This window comes from Physeter macrocephalus, chromosome 8 (assembly GCF_002837175.3).
Source record: "Physeter macrocephalus isolate SW-GA chromosome 8, ASM283717v5, whole genome shotgun sequence".
NCBI classification, from domain to species: Eukaryota; Metazoa; Chordata; class Mammalia; order Artiodactyla; family Physeteridae; genus Physeter; species Physeter macrocephalus.
This window is the reverse complement of record NC_041221.1, coordinates 19703515-19729941: the sequence shown is the minus strand read 5'-3', so window position 1 is coordinate 19729941 and position 26427 is coordinate 19703515. Positions and strand designations below refer to the sequence as shown.

At 42.2% G+C, this 26427-nt stretch overlaps 1 protein-coding gene across 1 annotated transcript in view; it reads right to left on the bottom strand.

The window, feature by feature from the left end:
* Positions 1-26427, bottom strand: part of ADAMTS16 (ADAM metallopeptidase with thrombospondin type 1 motif 16) — a 158397-nt gene that overhangs the window by 112192 nt on the left and 19778 nt on the right. The window contains exons 4-6 of the mRNA XM_024122323.1: positions 5868-6150; positions 1928-2127; positions 377-460 (exon numbers count right to left, since the gene is read on the bottom strand). Of these exons, the coding sequence (XP_023978091.1) occupies positions 377-460; positions 1928-2127; positions 5868-6150 (567 nt within the window). The remainder of the gene's footprint in view (positions 1-376; positions 461-1927; positions 2128-5867; positions 6151-26427) is intronic.

Here is a 26427-nt window from a genome sequence, read left to right as displayed (position 1 = left end):
CCTTCTAGCAAAAGATCAAAGGGCTCACTTCATCTCCATCCTCAAAGCTCACAGTGGCTGAGGACAAGTTTTGCACCTTGCATTCCTAGTATATTTCCAACAGGGTATTTAAAGTAGCTCTTCTATTCCATTTTCTTATTAGCCAATCAGATGAGTATTTCTTACTACTCTTGCACAAAAATCACACACAAAAAAACAAATGAGCATTACAGGAACTGACAAGAAACTCACTGCATTAGACACAAAATATTAAAACATTTTTGTCCCCAAGGGAAAGAGAAGTAAAGAATCAATAGAACAATCATATTTAGGAAAACAAAGCATTATTTTGCATTTATTTTTCAGCGGGAAAAAAGCTACTTGTTTCAAAGAATACCTGTTCTTCTTCCAGAAGAATCAGACCTACAATGGCAATGTTGATGTTTCCTCCTATTGTTCCATCTTTGAATAAAGCAGACACCTGAAAAGGAGAGGTAATCCACATCAGTCCCTATACATGGCAGCCATTTCCCCCAGCCCTTAGCCTGGAGTCCACAGCTGAAGGCCAATCCTGTGTTCTCGAGTGACATAGCAAGGTTAAGTTTCTTACATTGCTAGACACACAGGTATGGGAATATCTAACAGCCAATTACACCAATTGTTGGATCCTTACTGTTGGTGCCTGGAAGTAAAATAATGAAGTCTGTGGAGGCAGGTTCCACCTCTTATCAAACACCTCTTATCAGGCCTCCTAGTTGGTAAGTGTCCTCATTAGACATAAGGAGGTTTCTTTTTGTTTCTTTTAATTTATTTTTTAACTCATAGTGATGATACACAGGTGAGCCCTCCTGAAGCTGTCCTTGCAAAACATTCCAGAAGCATAAGAGAAGTTCTTGGGAAAAGACCAAGAGGATACAAGGAAGAGAAGGAAAACAATGTGGAGAGAAGGTGATCAGGGAAGGATGATGTGACCATCGTTAGGGATGATGGTCACACGTATATAAATGAGTGATCCGAGTGGCATATGGGGTGATGAGCCAGGACAAGTCAACAGTCACGGGAAGCAGCAGGGAGCTAATTTGGCACCGAGGTGTAGAAATGCTGGAAAAGCTCTGCAGAACAGAGGCAATGCTTGCACACATCAGAGACCTGCAGTGGGGGCAGTCACAGACCTGCAGTCTGTGTCACCTCCTCCCTCAGTTCCCTGGGAGATCATAAACCATGAGGGTCTGGCCACCAACAATGAGGACAGTAATAGCAAGCACACCACTTCATGGGAAGTTGAAATACATTTAGGGGCACTCTGTTTATAGAGGTAGGACATAAAACATTTTTCAAACACTGTCATCTCAACTATGTTAAAATACACTTTGATAGCCCCATGCTTTGTCTTCTGTTATGCAGGTCTCACTTGGGTGGAATAGGGCTTAGACACCTTGCTCCGCTCTTCCTTCGTGACTAAAGTGGCCACAGTCACATCTTCTCTGCAGCAACCTTCTAAAGGGAGTACTGTTCCTTGTTCTTGTCGATAGAAAAATGCATATTCAGTATTTGAACACTCCTATCCCTAAAAAGATGGGGATTTCTATACAGCCATCTAAAATCTCACATATAATGCTGATGGGTGGATTTACTGCACTCAGATGTCTCCACATCCTCTTATAGATTTCTGATAAATGAAGACATCAGTAAACTTGAAATATGTTACTGGCTTACAGAGAAAGTCAAATTATTCATCCTCTGAATTTTATTCTCTGAAGGATTGAAAAAGGATCTTCTGATTGGCGCATAGTAAAAGTGAAGGAGTTATCACAGATAAAATATTTCTTGTGTACAAGACATAAACCCACAAATAAAAGTAGGATGCAAAACACACACACACACACACACACACACCCCCCATTAGGTGGAATTACACACATGACTTCAACAAGAAGGGCGTTCCTACCATGTTGAGTACTGTCAGCACATAGGTGGTGATGTTTTCATGGCCGTGGTTTTGCATCATCTTCTTGTCAACCACCACCAATGTCTCCACATTCAGTTCTTCGTTCCTATGGGACTTCAGAAGGGACCGCTTGTGCCTTACGCACGACTTATACTCATCAGGCAAGATGAAAAGGTCTTCCTTGGGAGGCTTGGGCATGTCTACAGGGGGGCGTTCAGAGAGGAAATGAATGTAAAGTTGTCACACAAAGCCAGTGGTGGAACTCGTGCTAAAAAAAAATGGATTTTAAAAATGAATATTCATAAAACAAATCATAAAACCCTTAAAACTGTGATGCAAAACGTGTTAAGGTGGAACCCTACATTTAAGTAAAGTGTGCATAGTCTACATGTCATGGAATTCATTGTTATATTGACTTTTGTATAAATTTGTCCTGATTTAAAGCATAAAGAAGATCACTTTGGCTCTGAACTCTTAGCATCTAAAAGCATGATGTTCAAAGACTGAACGTAAAGATCTGTTCAACAGGGCTCTACAAAGGAGTTAGTGACAAAACAATGAAACTAATAATTACAAAAAGGAATGCTGTCTTATACTGTGTTCTTATTTGAAGACTTTTAATGACCTAATAGTTTTTAAAGTTGTTTCCCATGTCTAGACACACAACTGGTTTGTGTGTAGTATTTCCAGTGGGTTATAAACTGCTCAAGACAGATCCACTTCACTGCAGAGCTGAATTTCCTAGAAAGTACTGCAAATATTTATCTAATTTAATGAAAAGACAAAATATACTCGGTCCTCTTGGAGTAAGCCATATAAAAATAATTTTGGCATTAATAATCAGTAAATTAACACTATGTTAAAAATCACTAGGTTTAGTGGATGCCTCAGAAAATGTGGTTAGAATGGTTTCAGGTGAAAGCAGACTTCAAAATATCCACATATTTAGGTGGCACTGATTCAAAAGCTATGCCAGTTCTATTCATGGAACACGCTGCTGTTTTGTTTGACTGATTCCCATGTCCGTTGCATTTTATCTCTCTCTGCTAAAATACTTCCAAACCTAAATGAACCTTTCGGAGGATAACTGTTACACTGGCTAAAGGTTAATAAGCAGTCATCATGCGCCATTTACATTGATGCAATTTACACAGATGTGATCCCCACCCTAAGAGATGTCTATGTATAGCTCATTCATTCTCTGCACCAGCCATGGGTAGGAGTGAGGCCACGAAGGCATGGGGAATGAACGTAATTTTCTCACAATCCCTCCCTAGGAAGTGTTGGAAATGGATTTCAGATCTGGCAGTGTGGTCCCGGGGCCCTTAGTCTTAATTCCCATAGGTACAGGGTGCAAATGGCCACAGCATAGGAGCACAGCAGCCTCCCAGGCCCCCAGTATTGGAACAGAGGCAGAAGCACCGGGGGGTGACCTTACTAGCCAGGGCTCTGACAAGTCCCTCAAAACAAGTCACTCCCCCCTCAATATGGTCCTGCAGCATTTTCCCAAAGACATGAGTCCCAGCTCAAAACCCACCCATGAAGCCTGCAGCTAGAAGTAGCAAGCTAACTCATGAGTCTGCGGTTCAGAATCACTATTGATTTTAAGCAAATCAATCTGCATTTGTCTGCCCGTTTCCACAGAGAGATGCCTAAACACACAGAAAAATCTCTCGTTCTCTGAACTCTAGGGAAGAATCTTTGTAGTGTGAACCCCACTGAGACAGAAGACCAGGATTCCTCCAGGGAAGCCCCAGGCCTCATGGACAACATGGAACTGTCCTGCACAAGTAACTGAGTCCTGAGAATTAAATGCTCATCCTGGAGGTGCTGTGTGTCAATTCTGCTAGATAGGGCCCCCAGTCACTCAGGAACTGCCATGTGCCCAGCAGGAGGGGACAGAAACTGTGGCAAGTCAAACAGCACCAGATCGACCACCGATGTCGCCCACCAGCAAGTGGCGTTTTGTGGCACTTTTTCTGCTAGTTTTATTATGAAAACAGTGGCTACTTCTTTCCATTTTCCAAACACAGACCTTATTGTACAGTTTAGCATCTTTTTCAAATAACTGCCTCTCGCGACCCAACCCCCTCTACTGAGATTCTGAAACGTCTGTGGAAGCAAATACACCTACAAACGTGCGCGCATGCGCACACACACGTGCACACGCAGCCCCACCAAACAGAATAATCGCACTGCCTTGTATGCACAACTGTGCCTTAGGGCTACTGGCCTGAACGACTCTGATCGCCTCCAGATAAGAATGAAAGGGTCATAGTCATTCCAGAAAGGTCAGCACTGCTGGATTGATCAGAGACACTGCAACATGTGCTTCAGGCCCTGGTGTGGCCTGTCAAAGAGATGAAGACAGGGCTTCCCTGGTGGCGCAGTGGTTGAGAGTCCGCCTGCCGATGCAGGGGACACGGGTTCGTGCCCTGGCCCGGGAAGATCCCACATGCCGTGGCAGGGCCCGTGAGCCATGGCCGCTGAGCCTGCGCGTCCGGAGCCTGTGCTCCGCAACGGGAGAGGCCACAACAGTGAGAGGCCCGCATACCGAAAAAAAAAAAAAAAAAAAAAAAAGAGGTGAAGACAGCCCTGCTCATCTTTCCTGCCTGGATCCAGGCGCTTGGTCATCCTTGTGTCCCCAACACACGGAATCTGTCCTACTCTGACTACACCCTCACCAGGAGCCCTGTAAACACCATCCTGGCTCTGACCTTGTCTGTGCCTGAGTCCCTCCCCTCGGTCGCGCTCTGCCCCGCCCCGCCTCTGCATGGCCCCGCCCCTCTCTGCATGGCCCCGCCCCGCCTCGGCATGGCCCCGCCCCCAGCCGCCTCCGCCAGCTTCTCCCTGTGCGCACAGCCTCAGGAAGCTGTTGCTGGTAAGTGTGCCCTGTCCCGATGGCCGTGCAGCCTGTCAGCCTCCCGTTCCCTCCCCTTGTGCTCAACATGGTGCTTCCCGCTTCCTCCCCTAAGACAGAGCTCACTCTTAGTAATCTGGCTTGAGTTTTTCAAGTCCATTTGAATGTACCCTGAGACTTAGTAGCAGGACGAAATGAGTTCAGATGACGCACAGGTGCTGACAGGTCAACGGTACTTGTTCTTTTATCGAAGATGCCAAGCGATTCTGGGTCATCCTCTCTTCCCCACAGTATTTACGGAGACCCTGCACATGCCCACCTCTATCTGAGTGCGCTGGGTCTAGCAGCCAACGAAACCAAGCCTCAGAGAAGGATGGGCTTTCCAGAGGCTCCTTGGGGAAGGTTTGCTAAATAAAGCAATGCTTGAGGGGAAAGCCGAAGGAAGTGAGGAAAAGTCCAGAAAACACTGAACTCCTGTTCCTGAGTCTGTGAGACGTTCCTACATAAAATGTAAATGTCACATCTATTCTTAAATATTCATGACACAAACAAAAAGAACTTCGATAAAGCCTTGGTGATAAATTGCAGATAAATTTTGTCATGCATACTCTGTCTTCTGACGTGGTGAGTGAAGTATATAAACCTGCATAGGGACAAATCACCTCAGCAGGAAAAGCATGTGAGCTTTAACAAATCTAGACCTCGAAAGTACAGAATTACCGGGCAGACATGCCAGGGTTCTTTTGAAGACGTCTGGTGGATTCTGCATTTCTGAGCACCTTGTCATTTAATCTGCCCAGGGAACAGCTCTTTAAAAACAAAACAAAACAAAACAAAAACCCAAACAAACAAACAAACAAAGGAAAACATCTACCATTATTCTTCCATCTACCAGGGAGAGATGTTTTAAACTGAACGTACAGTTGACGGGTTTGCTTGGGAACCATCACTTAAGTTTAGCAAAGGTAGTCAACAAATTTCACCTCTAGGGCAGACTATTTTGAAGAAAATTAAAAATACTCCGTCGGCTTACAGAAATGTTCAAATCGTTAAATACTAAAAAGAATCGCCCTTACATACATTTCTTGCGTCTTCCGCAGAAATGCAGCTTCTGTGGGTGCCTGAGTTTGAAGCCACCGCGCGGGGGTTGATCTTTGTGGTGGAAGAGGTGGTGGTTTTCCAGCCGCCAGTTTCTCTCCATCATCGCGACCTGGTGGAACCCCGGATCCCGAGGCTCGGTGGATCTTTTGTACAGGATGTGGGAGGGAGGCCCACGCCCCGCAGAGTCCTTGGGGCCCCCTGCCAGGTGTGAAGGGAGGGGCTTCAAGAAGTAGTCCGCTTCCTGGGTTCTTATCATGCCTGCCTGCAAAATAGGGAGAAAGAAATATGCATCTCTGTTTTATCTGCTCACAAACGCGCTGTTCCCGCCACTGAGAGCACACGTTGAAAGGGGTCGCACAGAGGGCTGAGAATTAGGGATGGGACGGCCCCACTCTTGAGCCTTTTCCCCACCCGCACCCTTGCAGAGACACTGGTGTGGAGGTGTCCTGACTCGACTCCAGGAGCAAAGAGAGCGCACAACATACTAAGGTCAGGTCCTTTAAAGCAAAAAATAGAGGAGAAACACACAACCCTAGGTATTAATATGGGTGGAGGTGGTGAGGGGAGTTCCCAAATAAAGACATAAAATTATAATCCTAATATAGTAAGTAGCAAAACTCTATTCAGACTTCAGTACAATGTGACACTTTCTATAAAAGTGTAACTTGACAAAATTAATCCAGAAGAAAGCACAAGGAATTTCTTAGGGAATCAGGGAGGTCTTTCTAAGCAAAGTATTTGGGAAATAGGAAAGAACTGATTATAAAAACATGAAAAATGTCTGTACACCATAACAGACAATGAAAGCACAAACAATGACAAAACTATCTTAAAGGAGAGAAAATTGAGAGACTTGCCTTTTAGAGTGACAAGTAACACTGTTACTTAACACTGTTCTAAGAGCGCCTCTGATTCAGGAGCCTGAGTCTGATTCTCATCTGGGGGCGCTTAATGCCCATCCCTGTGCACCAAATAAAGTTCTGTGGTGGACTGAGGTGTCCTGCATGGGTCTGAATATTTGTACAGTGTAGGATGACAGACATGGAGAAGCACTTCTGAGATCTTGGGAAAGGGCCAAATACACCTCTCAGGGACAGGAGGGTTGGGGGTGGAGATAGAAAAGAGAGGGGCGACCAGGCTTATCGTACATTCAGAGATTAAGCATTGGCCATGGTGTTCCTGCTGGTGGGAAAGAGGTAAGAGAAGGTAAACTTGGTAAACTATCAATGAAGCCATCGGCCCCATGGGGTGTAGACCTCCCGGGGCCCAAATGCCAGCTAGCAGTGGAAAGGTGAAATACTTGGAATTTATGCTCTGGATTGACGTGGAGGAGGAGGAGGAGGTGGGGGGCTCTCATTGGTGATCTCCATGGATGCCCTGGGAATCTTTTTGGCCTAGCACTCTACCAACTACACTAGGATAGACAATATTTTAAAGACTTCAGTTCTATCAAGGAAGAGCCTAGTATGGAATTAAATAATAGCTAAAGCCAGTTGGGTTTCATCCTTTTGGCAATTAAACTAACCCAGGAGTCGCATGAGCAGTCATGGATATGTTCAACCTTGTGTGGTAACACTCCCTAGAGAGGTTTTGCACACTACTTAAGGTAACTAGTTGAAATGTTAAACTGAAAAAAAAAATAGTAATTTTTTGCTTTAAAAAAAAATCTTTTCTGACATGCAAACAATCCCTTGCTTTTCAAATCACCCTGAAAAGATGATAAGCTCCTGTGGGTTCTCGAGAGTAGATGATGTTCAGCATCTCTGGTGCGAAACTGGGTGGACTGGCAGAGAACAGACTGATGACTCAGACACCCAGCATTTATTATCCGTTTTTAACATGATCTTTGTGACTTCGGATGATTTACTCATCCCCTCTGTGCTGTTTTGTCCTCTAGGGAGTGGATACAAAGGCAGCTACTTGCCACGAGATTGTAAGATTTAACAATAATATATATTTAAAATACATGGCCTCCAAAATACATGGCCTAAGCAAAAATATTTACTGCATTAATGAAACAAAGAGTGTAAAATATCATACTTCACCCTGACGATCTCTGATTCCCTTCTGTAATGCAAGGTGTTTCTGGGGGATTTCTCACTCTACAGTACGAGATCCCTCTGAAGCCCATGTGTGGGTATATCCCAACACCATCACCCCAAACACATCTTTGCTTCTGGCCTGCTGCCTCAGGCTTTCTGGCTTCCTCCCCTAAAACACTTGTGTTCTATGACAGCTGTTCCAGATTCAAAACCACCTCCTGCTTTCCCCTGGGTTTAAGGCTACATCCTGGGTGGCCCAGAAGACCAGATCCACAGGCAAGAGAGAACTGCCTCTGGAGGACTTCTGAATTTTCACTAACAAAGTAGTCAAGTGTTTATGCTTGTTTCATTTATAATTTAGTCTGAGCTATGGTATTCTGTATTTAAATAATCCCCTATTTCATTAACTACATAGAACGAAATAACTGATAAGACTGATATTTTGATATTCCTCTATAATCAATACATACTGAAAAATAAAAGAAAAAAGTTACTCCTTTTTTCTTGCTGCATTAATCTTGCAATAAATCTTGCTGCATTATTAGTTTGCAAGCAATTTAAATGATTAGGTAAATTGTGGAAGATTAATGTTTTCTTCTTATCAATGTTTTTCTTTACTGAATCGAGAATATTTACTTAGTAGCTCATAAAATGTCTGGTGTACACCTGCCCACAGAAACCACTGGGAGGTAAGCTGGGTGGATTATTAACCAGGCTTCAGAAAAGGCCAGCGTCTCCCAGGCATTGCAGGGGAGCTCTCCAGACACCTGCATCTCTCATTGCCAGTTCTGTAAATCATTTGACATTGGGAAACTCAACACTTGTACTGCATTTATAAAGAAAGAAAGAGTGGGTGCCCTGTCAGTGATGAGAAAGTGCTGTTTCTCAGACTCACAGATACAGAGAACAAAGTAGTATTTACCAGTGGGGAGAGGAAAGGGGGGAGGAGCAATCAAGGGGTAGGGGATTAAGAGGTACAAACTATGATGTTAGGTATAAAATAAGCTACAAGGATATATTGTACAACATGGGGAATATATCCAATATTCTATAACTATAAATGAAGTGTAACTTTTAAAAACTGTGAATCACTATACCGTACACTTGTAACATATAATATTGTACGGCAACTATACTTCAATAAAAAATAAAAGAAAACAAAAAGAAAAAAAATGCTGGTTCTGAACAATGTAAGAAAGTGTTGAAGCTTGAAGGTCGGATGTTTACTGTATTATATTTGTTGCTATTCACACTTAAATGCTGATAGATCTTTATTAATGTATATCTGTTTAGAAAGGCTGTCTATAAAAGTTGCATGAATCAAAAAATAAAATGTAGATTAGGAAGAGATGAGCCTGGTTGGGCAGTGTATCAGATTCCTTCCTGCTGCGTAAGGGATTCCTCACTGAACTGGTTGCAAGCTTGTCTCAGGTGACACCACGAGTGTCAATCAATACTGTGAAAAAGCGATACAGCTCATTAGAAGAAACAGGCATTTCAATTCTTAATTCATTTCATTTTTCCTGTACTTCTTTGTCATTTCTTCAAAAGTGTGATTTGTGTTGGGAATATTCTACTCATTCTAGTCTCCTTAGTGATGTTTCTAAAACACAAGACAGATGCAACTTTTATAGAACTTTTATAGTTACTTTGTCTTGGGCACCATCTATGTGGCAGGTAATATGCTAGGTGTTTTGCTCTATTTATTATTCTTATTCTAATAACAACCATATGAAGTGAGAATTAATATTCCCATTTAAAGGAATGGGACATTAAATGCATACATTTGCCCAACATTGTAGAGCTAGGAAGTGGGGTAGCTAAGATTAAAATTCAGAATTACTCAGATTTACACACTGTTGTCAGCACACCATGTTGTTTCTCTACCACCATGTACACCTGGAGAATAACTGCAATGCTGGTGGGGGCTGAGAGTGAACTTGAACTAGTTGTAAATGTATATTGCAAACTCTTGGGCTAAAAAAGTGTAAAAAAGAAAAGAAGAAGTAGAACTGATATTCTAAAGAAGCACAGAAAATACAACAATATAAAATGTTAAATTCAAACCACAAAAGGAAGAAAAAGAGTAGAAGGCAAAAACAGGAATAATGAACAAGGGCAACAAATAATAAACAGTAACACATATGGTAGATGTTAATTCAATTACATCGACTTTGAATGTCAGTGGTCCAATGCACCAATTAAAAGAGATTGTCACAGATCAGAAAACATGACCCAACTATACACTGTCTACAAGAAACCCACTTTAAATATAAAGACACAGATAAATTAAAAGTAAATGGGTGCAAAACTATACCACAAAAACACTAATCAAAAGACAGCAAAAGTAGCTATATTAATTTCAGATAGAGCAGACGTCAAAGTAAGGAAAGTTATCGGGGATTGAGGGGCATTAAATAACGACAAAAGGAGTCAGCGCTCTAAGAAGACGCAACAATTCTTAACACGTATGTACCTAACAACAGAGTGCCAAACTACATGAAGTGAAGTCTGAGAGAACTGAAAGGAGAAACAGATGAATCCACTATGGTAGTTGGAGACTTCATCACTCCTCTCTCAGAAATGGACAGATTCAGTGGGCAGAAAATCATTAAGGACATGGTTGACCTCAACAATGCCATCAGTCAACTGGATATAATTGACATCTGTAGATTACTTCATCCAACAGTAGCAGAATACACTTTTTCTCAAGCTTGCTTAGGACATTCATCCAGATAGACCACATTCTGGGCCATAAAACACACTTTAACAAGTTTAAAAGAATAGTAATTATACAATGTCTGCTCTCAGACTCAACAGAGTTACATTAGAAATCAATAACAAACAAGATAACTGGAAAATCCCCAAATAAGTAGAGATTAGACCACACACTTCTGAATAACATATGGGTCAAAAAGAAATTCAAGAGAAATTTTAAGATATTTTGGACTAAATTAAAATGAAAACACAAGTTATCAAAATTTGTAGGATGCAATGAAATGCTAAGAGGGTAATTTATAATACTGAATGCAGATATTAGAAAAGAAGAAAGATCTAAAATCAATAATCTAAGTTTCCAACATAGGAAACTAGAAAAAGAAGGTTGAATTAAGTGTCATGTAAGCAGAAGAAAAGAAATAATAAGAATTAGAGCATAAATCAATAAAATAGAAAACAGGAAATCAATAGAGGAAAAACAAAGAAACCAAAAGCTGGTTCTTTAAAAATGGTGAGATGTACTCATGCTGCACTTAGAGAAATTTTAAAAAATAAAGAAAACCAACCAACCAAGTATTAACCCAAAAGGTTTTTAAAAATTCAATGAATGACCACCTAGAAACCAGAAAGGACTTATTAAAAAATAAATTCAGAATAAATGAATCAGTAAATAGTAAAAGAATGTGCTTATTAAGCTGAAAATGTCTAAATAAAGCCAAGATCTGGTTTTTGGACTGAAACGGGGATACCTCATGAAAAAACAATGAATGTGAAAAAAGTCAAGAACATAATAACCTAATGGGACATGGCAGTTATTTATAAAGGGAGATCAATTTTCTCTTGAAGCTTAAATATCATTGCAGTGTGTATTCTTATTTTTCATTAGTAAATTTTTTTTTGAGCTTTTCAATGTTATGACATCTTTCAGGTCAATCTATGACAAGGATTTAAATCTCTGTTAGAGGAAAACTTCTAGATGTGTGCTGTTCGAAATGGTGGCCACTAATTTTAATTAACACTGAAGAAAATTAAAAATTCAGTCCTCCAACTGCTCAGTAGTCACACATGGGGATTCAAGTTTAAATTAGTATCAAATAAAGTTAAAAATTTAGTCTTGACATTGCTCAATAGCCACACATGACTAGTTGCTCCCGTCCTGAACAGAACGGATATTTCTATTACGGCACAAAGTTTTATGGAAGAACAGTGCTCTAGAACAACTGGTAATTAACAAATCTTTGGGAGCTTACCTCTTAAGACTAGTTTGCTAAATTCACGGCTGTAGTATTTGTCCATAATAAATAGTATATATCACATAGGAACATTCCTATAAATCACATCCACTAGCATGTTGATAAAACTGTGCCAGCTAAATAATCAGAACACGTTGTCCTAGACTGATTGCTTAGTAAGATTGCCTTTGGTTGACACACAAATATCTGAACTAAGAACGGCTCGAACTTAAATTCTCAGATCCTATATCTCTCTTTATATTCCCAAGACACAAAGAGAAATGTTTAAGCAAACAGTCATCTAGTCAAGGCATTGAATATATTGCTGCTACCTAATATAATCAGAACACCATGGATTAAACACTCTAATATTCAATAGATTCATTTACGGAGTTGTGTAACATTTAGACACGAATTTGATCCCATAGTGGAGGAAATTCACAGTTCCTCTCATCCAGGGAATGTGTAGCATGTTCGTTCATTCATTCATGCATTCAGTGAATATTCATTAATTGCCTATTATGAGCTGGGTGCTCTTCTTGTCAATCCAGATACAACAATGGACAAAATAGACAACACAGCTTCCCTTGTGAAGCTTAAATTCCATCGTGGAGTTGGGGGGTGGGGGACAGGTAGTAAACAATTGATGTAATAAAATGTAAATCATAAAAAGTTAAAATTCAATGTGTCAGTTCTTCTCAACTCGATCTATAGATTCAATGCAATCCCAATCAAAATTCTAGCAAATTATTTTGTGAATATCAACAAACTGGTTATAAAGTTTATAGGGAGAGGCAAATGCCCCAGAAGAGCCAACTCGATATTGAGAGAGAAGAACAAAGTCTTAGGACTGACACTACCAAACTTCCTGACTCGCTAGAAATCTGCAGTAACCAAGACAGTGTGGTTCTGGAGAACGAATAGACAAAGAGAATAGACAGTCCAGAAATAGATACAGACATAAATACAGTCAACTGATCTTTGGCAAAGGAGCAAAGGCAAGACAATGGAGCAAAGATAGTCTTTCCAACAAATGGTGCTGGAACAACTGGACATCCACATGTGAAAAAATGAAATCTAGACACAGACATTACACCCTTCACATAAATTTAACTCAAAATGGATCACAGAACTAAATGTAAAATGCAAAACTATAAACTCCTAGAAGATAACACAGGAGAAACTCTAGATGACCTTGTGTTTGGCAATGACTTTTTGGATTCAATACCAGAAGGATCCATGAAAGAAGGAATTGATAAGCTGGACTTCACTGAAATTTAAAATTTCTGCTCTGTGAAAGACACTGTCAAGAGAATGAGAAGACAAGCCACAGACTGGGAAAAAAAAAAATTTGCAAAAGACACACCTGATAAAAGACTGTTATCCAAAATGCACAAAGAACTCTTAAAACTCAGCAATAAGAAAACAACTCAGTTAAAAAATAAGCCAAAGGCATTAAGTCTCTCACGAAGGAAGATCTATTGATGGTAAATAAGCATATGAAAAGATGTTCCACATCATATGTCATCATATGTTAAAACAATGAGATACCACTATAAACCTAGTAGAATTACCAAACCAACAATATGAAATACTGGTGAGGATGTGGAGCGACAGGAATTTTCACTCATTGCTAGTGGGAATCCAGAATGGTGCAGCCACTTTGGAAAACATTTTGGAGGTTTATTATAAAACTAAACAAACTTTCACTATAAGATCCAGCAATTGCACTCTTTGGTATTTATCCAAAAGAGTTGAAACTTTTTTTTTTGTGTGTGTGTGTGTGTGTTTGTGGTACGCGGGCCTCTCACTGTTGTGGCCTCTCCCGTTGCGGAGCACAGGCTCCAGACGCACAGACTCAGCGGCCATGGCTCACGGGCCCAGCCGCTCCGCGGCACGTGGGATCTTCCCGGACCGGGGCACGAACCCGTGTCCCCTGCAACGGCAGGCGGATTCTCAACCACTGCGCCACCAGGGAAGCCCAAGAGTTGAAAACTTTATATCCACATCAAAACCTGCACAAGGATGTTTATAGCAGCTTCATAGTTGCTAAAACTTGGACGCAACCATGATGTCCTTCAGAAGGTAAATGGATAAATACTGTGGTGCATCCGGGCAATGGAATATTACTCAGCACTAAATGAGCTACCAAGCCATGAAAAGACAGGGAGGAAGCTTAAATGCATATTAATAAGTAAAAGATGCCAATCTGAAAAGGCTACATGCTGTACGATGCGAACGATATGACATTCTGGAAAAGGCAAAACTATGGAGAAAAGAAAAAGAAAAAACAAAACAAAACAGTGGTTACCGGGGGTTAGGGGGCAGAAGGTGTGAATAGGCAGAGCACAGAGGATTTTTAAGGTGGTGAAGCTATTTTATACGGTATTATAATGATGAATACATGGCATTATACATTTGTTCAAAACCATAGTGTGTACAACACCAAGAGTGAACCCTAACTACGGGCTTTGGGTGATTATGATGTATCAGTGTAGGTCCATCAGTCGTAACATATGTGCCGTCTGGTGGCGGAGAGCTGTGCGTGTGGTGGGGGCAGGGGGTAGATGGGAAACTTCTGCACCCAGTTCTGCTGTGTTTTGCTAAAAATGCCCTAAAAATAAATTATATTTAAAAAACAACTCAGAATGCAGAACGCCAGGAGTGCAGGAAAGGGGGTTTCAGTTTTAGCTAGGGTAACCAGTTAGGCCTCATTGAGAAGGCGGCATTTCAGTCAAGCCCTACATGGATGAGGACTTGGCTGTGCGGATTCCAGAGGGAAGCCTGTGGGCCAGGCAGAGAGAACAGCCAAGGCAGCGGCCCCGTGGCCCTACACGGCATCAGCTCACGTTCTCTGCAAAATAGCCGCTTGTGATAGATTCACCAACTAATAAGATTAATACTAATTCAGCAGGGCCTTGCTCGCATTGGACACACGCTCTGGGAAATCTCTTCCAGCCCATCTGGTGGAGGGGACACGTGAAGCTTCTGGGCTCATCCCTGCATCCCGCCTCCACCTTCTCCCCCAGAGGGCTATGCTTACTATCTGCCGCTTCCACTCTTGCCCTCCTTCTAATGTTTTCTCTACCTTTTTGGAGGAAAAAAGAAGCATAAATCAGCTCACTAACTACTTAGAACCCTGCAATTGCACCCCTTGATTTGAGAACACAATTCCTGGAGCCTTACCCTCTGAACTGCATCAATTTCCTTCCGGGCTGTGCTGCTGCAGCCCCCCTGGGGGCCCAGGACGCCTCTGCTGCACCAGCTACCCTGCAGCCTCGGGAACACCCAGGCTCCCTTCGGTCTCTCTTGGCGCCCACTAGTCCTGCTTCCTGTGCACACCTCCCCCAGCCCTCCACTGGCCTGGCTCTTCCTTACCTTTCCGTTGGGAGTGACAGGGTGAGGTGTGGGGACTTGCTTGCCATTGCGTTGCTCTTAAGGGCAGAGCAGGTGTTAAAGCCAGCCTTGTGACGCGCGCTGCAGCGATGCAAAGGCCAGTGGGGGCTCCTGAGGTCAAAGCTCTGGTTCAAGTCCTGACTCTGCCTCTCTTCAGAGGGTGAGTGTGTGTGCGCGCGTGTGCGCATGTGTCCTGAGACCTAGCTCCTATCTTTGTAAACAGAGGAAAAATCTACCGCTATTTCCCAGGTCACCTGGTGCAGATTAAATATATACACTTCAAAGGTGGCCAAAAAAAAAAAAGATATTTTAATGATGTCAATCAAGATCCCAGTAGATATTTTGGAGATTGAGGGCTGCACATGGAAAGCTGCAGAGAGAGGAAGTAAAGTGTGTGCAGGATGGGACACCAAGACCAAAAGGCCAACGGCAGCTCGGGAGGGTCACGGCAGAGCTGGACAGCCATGGCTGCGTGGTCGGGGCAGAGAAGTCGGCCAGCGTCGCGAGGCGGGGCGGGCACACGTGTTTCTCATCAGAGGCCATGGGTCCCCGGGGTGTTGTCACTTGCATTCTACTAGCCATTCCTGAAGTCATCCAAGTTTTTCCGCACACACTCAATCCAACCCAGTGGGTGATCCAGGCACCCGTCCCCCCGGCGTCGGCAAGCTGCTGGCTCTAGGTGAATTCTGTTACGAGCTCATCAAGTTGACACTTAGCTCTTGAATCAGCTGTTTTTGCTATTTAATTGTGCCACTGGGGATATTTCTCTTCCCCACTGGTTTTGGTGTTGATATCTAGTCTCTCACAACAGTGTCCTTTAAGCTCCGGGTTCTAGGACTGTGACATCCTATTTCTGTTAATCATATTAATATTGAAGGCATTCTTTGACTGGTTGCCTATCATGCCCCTGCCTCTGTCCCAGGGACTGGATACCATCTGATTACCAATAATCCTCAGAACAGAATTACAAGGTAGGGACCAGCAGCTACATTTCTGTAGATAAAGAAACTGAGGCCCTCATAACCCAAACGTCCATCAGTGAGTGAATGGATAAACAAAATGTGGCACATCCTTGCAATGGAACACCATTGTGCAGTTAAAAGGGAGGCAGTATGGATAAATATGGATGGATCCAAAAACAGTACGTGGAGTGAAGGAAGCCATAGCATTTCATATGACTCCACTTCTCTGAAATGTCCAGAGAAGGCTAAGCTACAGAGGCAGGAAGCAGAGCAGTGCTTGCCAGGCTGGGGTGGGACCAGGAAGTGACTGCTGGGCACAAGCATCCTCTCTGGGGGGATGGGAATGGTCTAAAACTGGATCCTGGAGACGGTTGCACAGAGCCGTACGTTAACTAAAATATCACTGAATTGTTCACTTGAAGCAGTGAGGTTTTCTTATGTGAATTATACATCAGTAAAGTATTTAGAAAATTAAACAGACCTGAGGCTCCAGGAGTGTGACTTCAACAAGGGTGGCAGCCAGGACTGCTGGGCTCCCAGCCGGCCATTCCCTCCACACCTTGGGGCTTCCTGGGGGCACAGTGCGGTGAAGTCATTCAAAGACATGCCCTTAGAAACAACCAGCCTAAGAACAAGCATAGCCCGGACTCCAGGGCCCTCTAAGGGGTCAGATTCCTCACAAGAGAACACAGAGGCAGGCAATGAAGACGAGAGACTGCAGGCTGCCCAGGGGCCAGGAGCACAGCATGTGCTGGAGCTGCTTTCCCAGAGATCCAGGTGGGACATCGGAAAACTGAATTCACTAATGCTGTCGCTAAAGGTGACGAGCATCTGAATTCAGTTCTTCACCTGTCTCCTCCCCACTGCCCCTGGACCAGGCAAAGCACAGGGAGAGGCACGAGCTTTTCATCTGCAGGTTCCCTGCTGCAGATACACGACAGAAACTTCATGGACTTTCCCTGAGGAGGGACTGGTAGGTTGAGGGTATTGCTTATGGAGTCTGCATATCCAGCCATGACTCTCAAAACTTTCTGTCCATCAAAACGCATGCTCTCCTCCCCCATCCTGAAGTGCTCAGTCAGCAGGTCTGGGGGGGCGTTGTGACAACGTGCATGTTTAATAAGATTCACAGACCTGACACGGAGACACACCCAGCATCTGTGTCTCCAAGGCCCCGGGCTCACCTGGCATCTTTCACTTTCCAGCCCTGCACTCAGGGAGCGGGGCTTTCTGTCCATCAAAACGCAATGCCCCCTCCCCCCACCTGAAGTGCTCAGTCAGCAGGTCTGGGGGGGCGTTGTGACAACGTGCATGTTTAATAAGATTCACAGACCTGACACGGAGACACACCCAGCATCTGTGTCTCCAAGGCCCCGGGCTCACCTGGCATCTTTCACTTTCCAGCCCTGCACTCAGGGAGCGGGGCAGGCAAGATCCCTGTGGGGTTATACGGTTTTGTCAGATGTCTACCGTTTATTGAATGGCTTGCTAAGACACAATTCAACTTTGGGGGAGGTTTGTTATAACTAAGTTTCCTTGTTTTCAAGCAAGTGGACATCAGACACCAGTATCAATATGGCCTCATCACGGCTTTTGTAACGTGGGGTCTGGGGAATGGTCATTTGTACCAACATTGTGTGTTTGACACAACTTCTGTCACACATGTAACCTTCCAGGCAGTTCCTTTAAACATCCATCCCTAGGGATACCAAATTTGACCATTCACAGATTCCAGCCTTAGTTATATATATGACTGCATATACTCTCATACACCTGTCAGAATCCCGAGGGGGTTATAGAAGTTACGACTAATCCTGTTTCCAGACTGTTAGCTCAAATTGCATGATCATTATAATGTGGCAGTGTATATTCAAAATGGTCTATTTTAGAGTGCTTTCTTTTTTTTAAAATTTTCTTGATTTCTTCTTTAGTTTTAAAACAGTTAGTCATTAAAAATAGAAATACATTTCAATTTTAAAGTATTCAAATTTAGTAAAAACATTTCAACTATGAAATAGAATTTGCTCTTAACCAAACTAATATATTACACCTTGTGGTTTGTACTCTGTTCCACTGTTTTAAATTTTAAATACAAATAGAAACTTTAAGTGGTCACATAAGAATAATAGAATTGAACAAATATGTGCTACATATTCCTACGTTAAAGAGTAGATTGGAAATAAATAATAATAGCACCATGATTTGTACAAACAAAATAGAATGCCTTCTTAATAAGCTGTTATCAAGCACATATTAGGCAAATACCACCTCTTTTTTTTTTTTTTTTTGGTAGAAGTAGAGCATTGAAAACACTATGGCAAAATTAGTCCATACGAATCTAGGGGTCTTCCAAATACCATCCTCTCAAGGAGACAGCTCACTACAGAAAACGGGCAGATCCATCACTTCCAGAGGGACAAAAAAACCAAAACAAGACAAACAACAACAAATAAGGAAAAGAAACCAGGCCAAGGTTGATTCCTTCCTGTGATTCACAGCTGGTTTCTCTAAACCAGCATGTGACAGGTTACCTTTGCCAACCAGTGAGAAAAGGATTCAATTCCCATGATGGCTCAGAGAAAGCAAGTCCAAATTAGCTTGGGATCAGCTCCATCCTCCTCTCCTATGGCCATGAAAGTAGCCCAGCAACACAGACTAAGCCTGTGGTCCTAAGAGTGGCAGACAGCTATTCTAGATCATACAAATACACTGTTCTGCACTAACGGGACATTACTGATGAGTTAGCCTCCTCCACGACTTACCATTTCAATTCTCTCAACCTCCAAAGAGCCCCCCAAATAGATGAAGGTCACCTACATTATCTCTCCCATAATTGTTTGTGTTCAATAAATATTTGTTGCCTGTGATTCAAATCCTTCCAGAGTCCCTTCTGTAAGAACCCAACAGAGGGGTATCATGGCTCAGCTGGACTTTCACCTATCTGGGAGTTTTTTGTACACTTTTTATTAATTTTTTTGAATATCTTTTTATTTTACTGTAAAATAATACACAAATATAGAAAAGAAAACCCACACAAATTATACATTTATAATGAGTTATAAGGTAAAGCAACTATCACTCAGGCAAAGAAATATAACTTTTCCATACATCTCACAAGTCCCTGTGTGCCCAGTTTCAATCTGAACCCCCAGTGACCCCATAGAAGTAACCACTATTACTAGTTTTACAGTAACTAGTTTTTAAAATTTCTTGTACTTTGAATATTCAAGCGTGCATGCCTATACATCATAATTTAGTCTTGTTTATTAAGAAAACTGGTGTTTTTTAAATTTAGTTTTTATTGGAGTATAGTTAATTTACAACGTTGTGTTAGTTTCAGGTGTACGACAAAGTGAATCAGTTATACATACACATATATCCACTCTTTTTCAGATTCTTTTTTTTAAAAATAAATTTATTTATTTATTTATTTATCTCTGGCTGCATTGGGTCTTTGTTGCTGCGCATGGGCTTCTCACTGTGGTGGCCTCTCCCGCCACGGAGCACGGGCTCTAGGCGCACGGGCCTCAGCAGCTGTGGCTCGCTGGCTTCAGTAGTTGTGGCTCACGGGCTCTAGATAAAGAGTAGATTGGAAATAAATAATAATAGCACCATGATTTGTACAAACAAAATAGAATGCCTTCTTAATAAGCTGTTATCAAGCACATATTAGGCAAATACCACCTCTTTTTTTTTTTTTTTTTGGTAGAAGTAGAGCATTGAAAACACTATGGCAAAATTAGTCCATACGAATCTAGGGGTCTTCCAAATACCATCCTCTCAAGGAGACAGCTCACTACAGAAAACGGGCAGATCCATCACTTCCAGAGGGACAAAAAAACCAAAACAAGACAAACAACAACAAATAAGGAAAAGAAACCAGGCCAAGGTTGATTCCTTCCTGTGATTCACAGCTGGTTTCTCTAAACCAGCATGTGACAGGTTACCTTTGCCAACCAGTGAGAAAAGGATTCAATTCCCATGATGGCTCAGAGAAAGCAAGTCCAAATTAGCTTGGGATCAGCTCCATCCTCCTCTCCTATGGCCATGAAAGTAGCCCAGCAACACAGACTAAGCCTGTGGTCCTAAGAGTGGCAGACAGCTATTCTAGATCATACAAATACACTGTTCTGCACTAACGGGACATTACTGATGAGTTAGCCTCCTCCACGACTTACCATTTCAATTCTCTCAACCTCCAAAGAGCCCCCCAAATAGATGAAGGTCACCTACATTATCTCTCCCATAATTGTTTGTGTTCAATAAATATTTGTTGCCTGTGATTCAAATCCTTCCAGAGTCCCTTCTGTAAGAACCCAACAGAGGGGTATCATGGCTCAGCTGGACTTTCACCTATCTGGGAGTTTTTTGTACACTTTTTATTAATTTTTTTGAATATCTTTTTATTTTACTGTAAAATAATACACAAATATAGAAAAGAAAACCCACACAAATTATACATTTATAATGAGTTATAAGGTAAAGCAACTATCACTCAGGCAAAGAAATATAACTTTTCCATACATCTCACAAGTCCCTGTGTGCCCAGTTTCAATCTGAACCCCCAGTGACCCCATAGAAGTAACCACTATTACTAGTTTTACAGTAACTAGTTTTTAAAATTTCTTGTACTTTGAATATTCAAGCGTGCATGCCTATACATCATAATTTAGTCTTGTTTATTAAGAAAACTGGTGTTTTTTAAATTTAGTTTTTATTGGAGTATAGTTAATTTACAACGTTGTGTTAGTTTCAGGTGTACGACAAAGTGAATCAGTTATACATACACATATATCCACTCTTTTTCAGATTCTTTTTTTTAAAAATAAATTTATTTATTTATTTATTTATCTCTGGCTGCATTGGGTCTTTGTTGCTGCGCACGGGCTTCTCACTGTGGTGGCCTCTCCCGCCACGGAGCACGGGCTCTAGGCGCATGGGCCTCAGCAGCTGTGGCTCGCTGGCTTCAGTAGTTGTGGCTCACGGGCTCTAGAACACAGGCTCAGTAGTTGTGGTGCACGGGCTTAGTTGCTCCGTAGCATGTGGGTTCCTCCCAGACCAGGGACCGAACCCGTGTCCCCTGCATTGGCAGGGGACACTCTCAACCACTGCCCCACCAGGGAAGCCCATTTTTCAGATTCTTTTCCCATATAGGTCATGACAGAGTATTGAGTAGAGTTCCCTGTGCTATGTAGTAGGCCCTTGTTGGTTATCTATTTTATATATAGTAGTATGTATCTGTTTTTTGTACATGTTTTTTAGAACGGGTGTATCCTTAAAGAGTTTGTCAAATAGATAATGGAGGGTGGGGAACATTCAACTGCCTTAAAGGATGTGTCAGCCAGTGACTCCATGGAATCTGCTGACTTGTTGACTTCTGGCATTTTCACATAAGTCATATGCACATGAAACAATGACTGCTGAAGACTGAGGCCCGGCCCCAAGTAACCAGCTCTTCTACAGGTCAGCACACTGAAACCCTTGGGCGTGGTCCCCAAGGGCGCCCTCAAAATCCACATGTCAAGCTCTGCAGTAGTGTAAGATATTGCGCAAATAGTATGATTAAATATTACGATAGAAATATAGGGAAGAGCGTGAAACACAGAAGATGATCAATACACAGGAACTCCATGACTCTGGTCAGATCATAGACTTGGTATTTACAGGGCGATTCTTGGACCTGTGAAGTCATTCATGCTCAGGTTACCTCCCAACCCACTAAAAAATATAATCCAGAAGGTTAAAAAGTTTCTGGAAGAACAGTTTTTTGAAATCAGTATATATGAGTATGTTTGTGTGTATTTCATTGACAAGGATGATTCCTGACAAATTATGTATTTTTTTTTTTTTCCTTCACACAGGAAATTAAAAAAGAGAATGCCAGGGACCCGTTCTCTCAGTTATTTCCAGGTGAGACATTCATTTCTCTCAATCAGCCTGTTATGGCTATGATCACAATGCACCCTCAGGTTGCCCTTTCGCCAATTCTCTACATGCATTTGTAGCTCAACCACACTGAAAGAAATAATGCTGTTAGAAACCCTGCTGTCACATCCTTAAGAAAGGCATAGGGCCCAGTAGTTGTGAATTAGGCTGAATGACAGGGACCAGCCACTATTTATGACTAGAAATCTCTGTAGCCTTCCTTGATTAGTTTTGGATTAAAAAATGCTATAAACATATGTTCTCTGTCTGTCTGTCTGTCTTTATGGTCTTTCATCACTAAATCTTATAATCATGTGAGCTGGTAACCACTAGAGCCATAAAGGACACAGAAGTCCCCCAAAGTTCTCTGGAGGAATCACGCCATCTGAGCGAGTTTGTGCAGGATCAATCAGCTGCCCCCCGTGCAGGCATCAAAGTGATAAAAGGCACAGGTTTTGTATATCTAAGTTCTTCCCGTGCTGCCCAATCAGTCAATTAGACTCCAAGAAGACAGAGGAAGAATGTGCTTGGAGGAGACAAGGGTGCTAGCGGGGAATCTCACCATTTATTCTCAGTTCCAGTGGACATGGCTTGGAATCTGGGCTCTGTCCCTTGTAGGATGGCAGCTTTGGGCAGGCTACAAAATCTTCCTGATCCTGAGATTTCTCTTATTTACTATGGAAATAAAGATTCTTCTTATATTGTTAATATAATGAAATGCAAAAGTAACGCATCAATGAATCTGAGTGCAGAAATGCCTGCCTTGGTATACAGTAATTGCACACTTCAATATCAACATTCCTCCCTATTTATAATGGTGCATTTTCATGTTTTATTTGAAACTATTTAAATCGCATCATTGGTACATACTTTAATGTACATGTTCCTATGGTAAAAAAGCAGAATTCACCATATGTTTGTTCCATAACAACCAAACACGGAACATAGGTTGCAAGCAGGCCTTTTGAAAATGGTGACACATTGGTACCCAGGTACAGTGAATTATGTTCAGATTTTTTTCTCCAAAGCTCTGGTTTAGGAGTTGAAGAAAAGCATTTGGTAGGTTAAACAGGAAGAAAGTGAGTTAAACAGCCTTTCCATGAAAGCATCACGGTCCCCCAACCCCCATTTGTCTGTTTATAGGGAACAGTGGAACCACCATTTCCAAAGAACCACCAAATTGAAGCAGGTCAAAGCCTAACAATGTGTCTGCTTTTCCTATGATAGAAAATGTATCAATATTACCAGGGGCTACCCGTCTGGGCAAGAGCTGGAAATGTGGAATGTGATATTATCAACAGGAAAAAAAAGTAGTAGAAAGAACATGTGAATGGAAGATAATTAAAACACCATAGGAATTTGGAAAGTTAGCTCATCGTGAAAGGAATTCTCCAACCAGCATCCAACTAAACATGATGGCAATAGCGACCAGAGGTTTCTGATATATCTGTCTCTATGTCTGGCAAATATAAGAATACATTACCTATTATGCTTAGGGATCCTACAACTTCACCCACGTGTGCCTCGTTTCTACAACAGCTGTGTCATGGCCACTCCACGCCCTGACAGAGCCTGGGGCAGTCACACCTTTGACAAAGCATAGATGAAAGGGCTTGAAACCAGAGAAGGGAGAAGTTGGTTGGGGCTGACTTTGAAACCAAGATCAAACAAAGAATGTACAAGATAAAGGAGAAATCTGAACCGTGAATAATTGCCAAATGAGAGCATTAATTTGCAAATTATACAGGGGAACATGATACAATGTCAAAATGTAATTAATGTGCTTGGACTTCACAGCTGGATTTGAATATAGGTAACCTACTAGGATCTACATGGCTGAAGACTGCCACTCAACAGTTGAATTTTAAATGATGGGATTTTAAGAGATTTTTACATTTAAATTGCAATCTGTGGGACTTCCCTGGTGGCGCAGTGGTGAAGAATCCCCCTGACAATGCAGGGGACATGGGTTCAAGCCCTGGTCCGGGAAGATACCAGATGCCGCAGAGCAACTAAGCCCACCGCCACAACTACTGAGCCTGCGCTCTAGAGCCCGCGAGTCACAACTACTGAAGCCCGCGCGCCTAGAGCCCGTGCTCTGCAACAAGAGAAGCCACTGCAATGCGAAGCCCGCACACCACAACAAAGAGTAGCCCCCCTCGTCGCAACTAGAGAAAGCCCATGCACAGCAACGAAGACCCAACGTGGGCAAAAATAAATAAATTAAAATAAAATAAAATAAAAAATTTAAAAAAAATTGCAATCTGTGAAACTGTCAAATTATTCTTCCTAATGTACTTCACATTTTAAGAGAGAAGTGGCCAAATCATTTCAAACACGTGTGTTCCTTCATACATATAGAGGCACAGGGCTCCCGGGACACTCAGCCTCTCTGGTGAGGCTAAAAGCTGGGTTTGCCCATTCTCCCCCTGCTGGTGCATACGTGTAAGGCAAGCCTGAAGTGAAGCTGGGGTTTTGTTTTGCTTTAAGTTTTTAAAGTTTTAAATCAATGAAGAGAGTATTTTCATTGTTTTCAAAGAAAACTGTTGCCCCATACAGCCTGTGCACCAACCACAGCTTGGGGCTGTAGTCATTTTGAGACTTTAGATGTGAGTCCCTTTCAAATATGTGGGCATAAGTCATTCCTCTAAAATTCTCATAAATAAAGTGTCTCTTAATCCTCCAGTAGACGAAGGTATGACACACGTATTGCTATATCTTTTCGGAGGGTTAATAACAGGACACTTGAAAGTGTTGGGGGTTAATAAGCTCAATTTTATTAGAATGTATAGCCCATAAACTACTCCCCAGTGGACAGCATGTTGGATTATTGGAGGTAGGAAATTATGATTGATATTAAATACAAAAATGTATTGAAGTAGTAAACATAACTATGGTATGTGTCAAATCAATATCAGAAATTCAGAATAATGGTACTAAATGGTTAAGAAAAGGCCGGCTTATATTATTGACCTTCTTAAGAAACATATAACGACTTCTGTTTCCACATATGCCGTGCTTACACAGAACAGTCCTTACTTATTTAAACATTTACTGTTTATTCTCCAAAGTCTTCTACACATACTTGTACATTTCATCTAGACATGGACTGGTGCTATAAAATATCCTAGCTTCTCTTTTGGCTTATTATTCTGCAATCCATCACTCTTTATTTTATTACCTAATGATGACATGCAAAGGGAATAGTCAAAACTCCCCCAGCTTCAGTTAGAGATAATCTCTGCAAATAAAACAAGGTTTATAGCTCCTTTGGCTGCTGCAGGGGAAACACAAAGCCAAGACGTCAGCTATTCTGGGCACTTTTCTCATTTATGATACCTTGTAAGCACAAAGTAATCTCCCAGGTGTTGGGAATGGACAACTTTCTTTCAAACGTGTGGGCATAAGCAATGCTTCTAAAAAGTACATAAACAGTCCCTTGCATTTTAAATTGCCTGCTTAAATGATATGTCTTTTAATCATCCTAAGTCCTTTCAATAAATCACCCAAAAGGGTCTTCTCTGAAGTCAGCGGAACTCCACCTCTGGGTTCTTTTTTTTTTTTTTTTAAATAAGCGTGTAGTGATCACACATCACTTATTTATTTATTTATTTATTTATTTATCTATTTTTGGCTGCGTTGGGTCTTTGTTGCTGTGCGCGGGCTTTCTCTAGTTGCGGTGAGCGGGGGCTACTCTTCGTTGCGGTGCGCGGGCTTCTCGTTGAGGTGGCTTCTCTTGTTGCGGAGCACGGGCTCTAGGCATGCAGGCTTCAGTAGTTGTGGTGCATGGGCCTAGGTGCTCTGCAGCATGTGGGATCCTCCTGAACCAGGGCTTGAACCCGTGTCCCCTGCATTGGCAGGCTGATTCTTCACCACTGTGCCACCAGGGAAGTCCACCTCTGGGTTCTTTAACTTCACTTGAATGGGCTTGCATGACAATGTGTGCAGTCACCTTCTAATTAGGTTTTAATCTACATTTCATAGTTTAGTAATGGGGGGATGCTGAGGAGAACAGATACTTGCTCAGCTCCTACTAGGAGTCCTGTGCTAAGGGCTTCCCTGGTGGCGCAGTGGTTGAGAGTCCACCTGCCGATGCAGGGGACGTGGGTTCGTGCCCCGGTCCGGGAGGATCCCACATGCCGCGGAGCGGCTGGGCACGTGAGCCATGGCCGCTGAGCCTGCACGTCCGGAGCCTGTGCTCCGCAACGGGAGAGGCCACAACAGTGAGAGGCCCGCGTACCGCAAAAAAAAAAAAAAAAAAAAA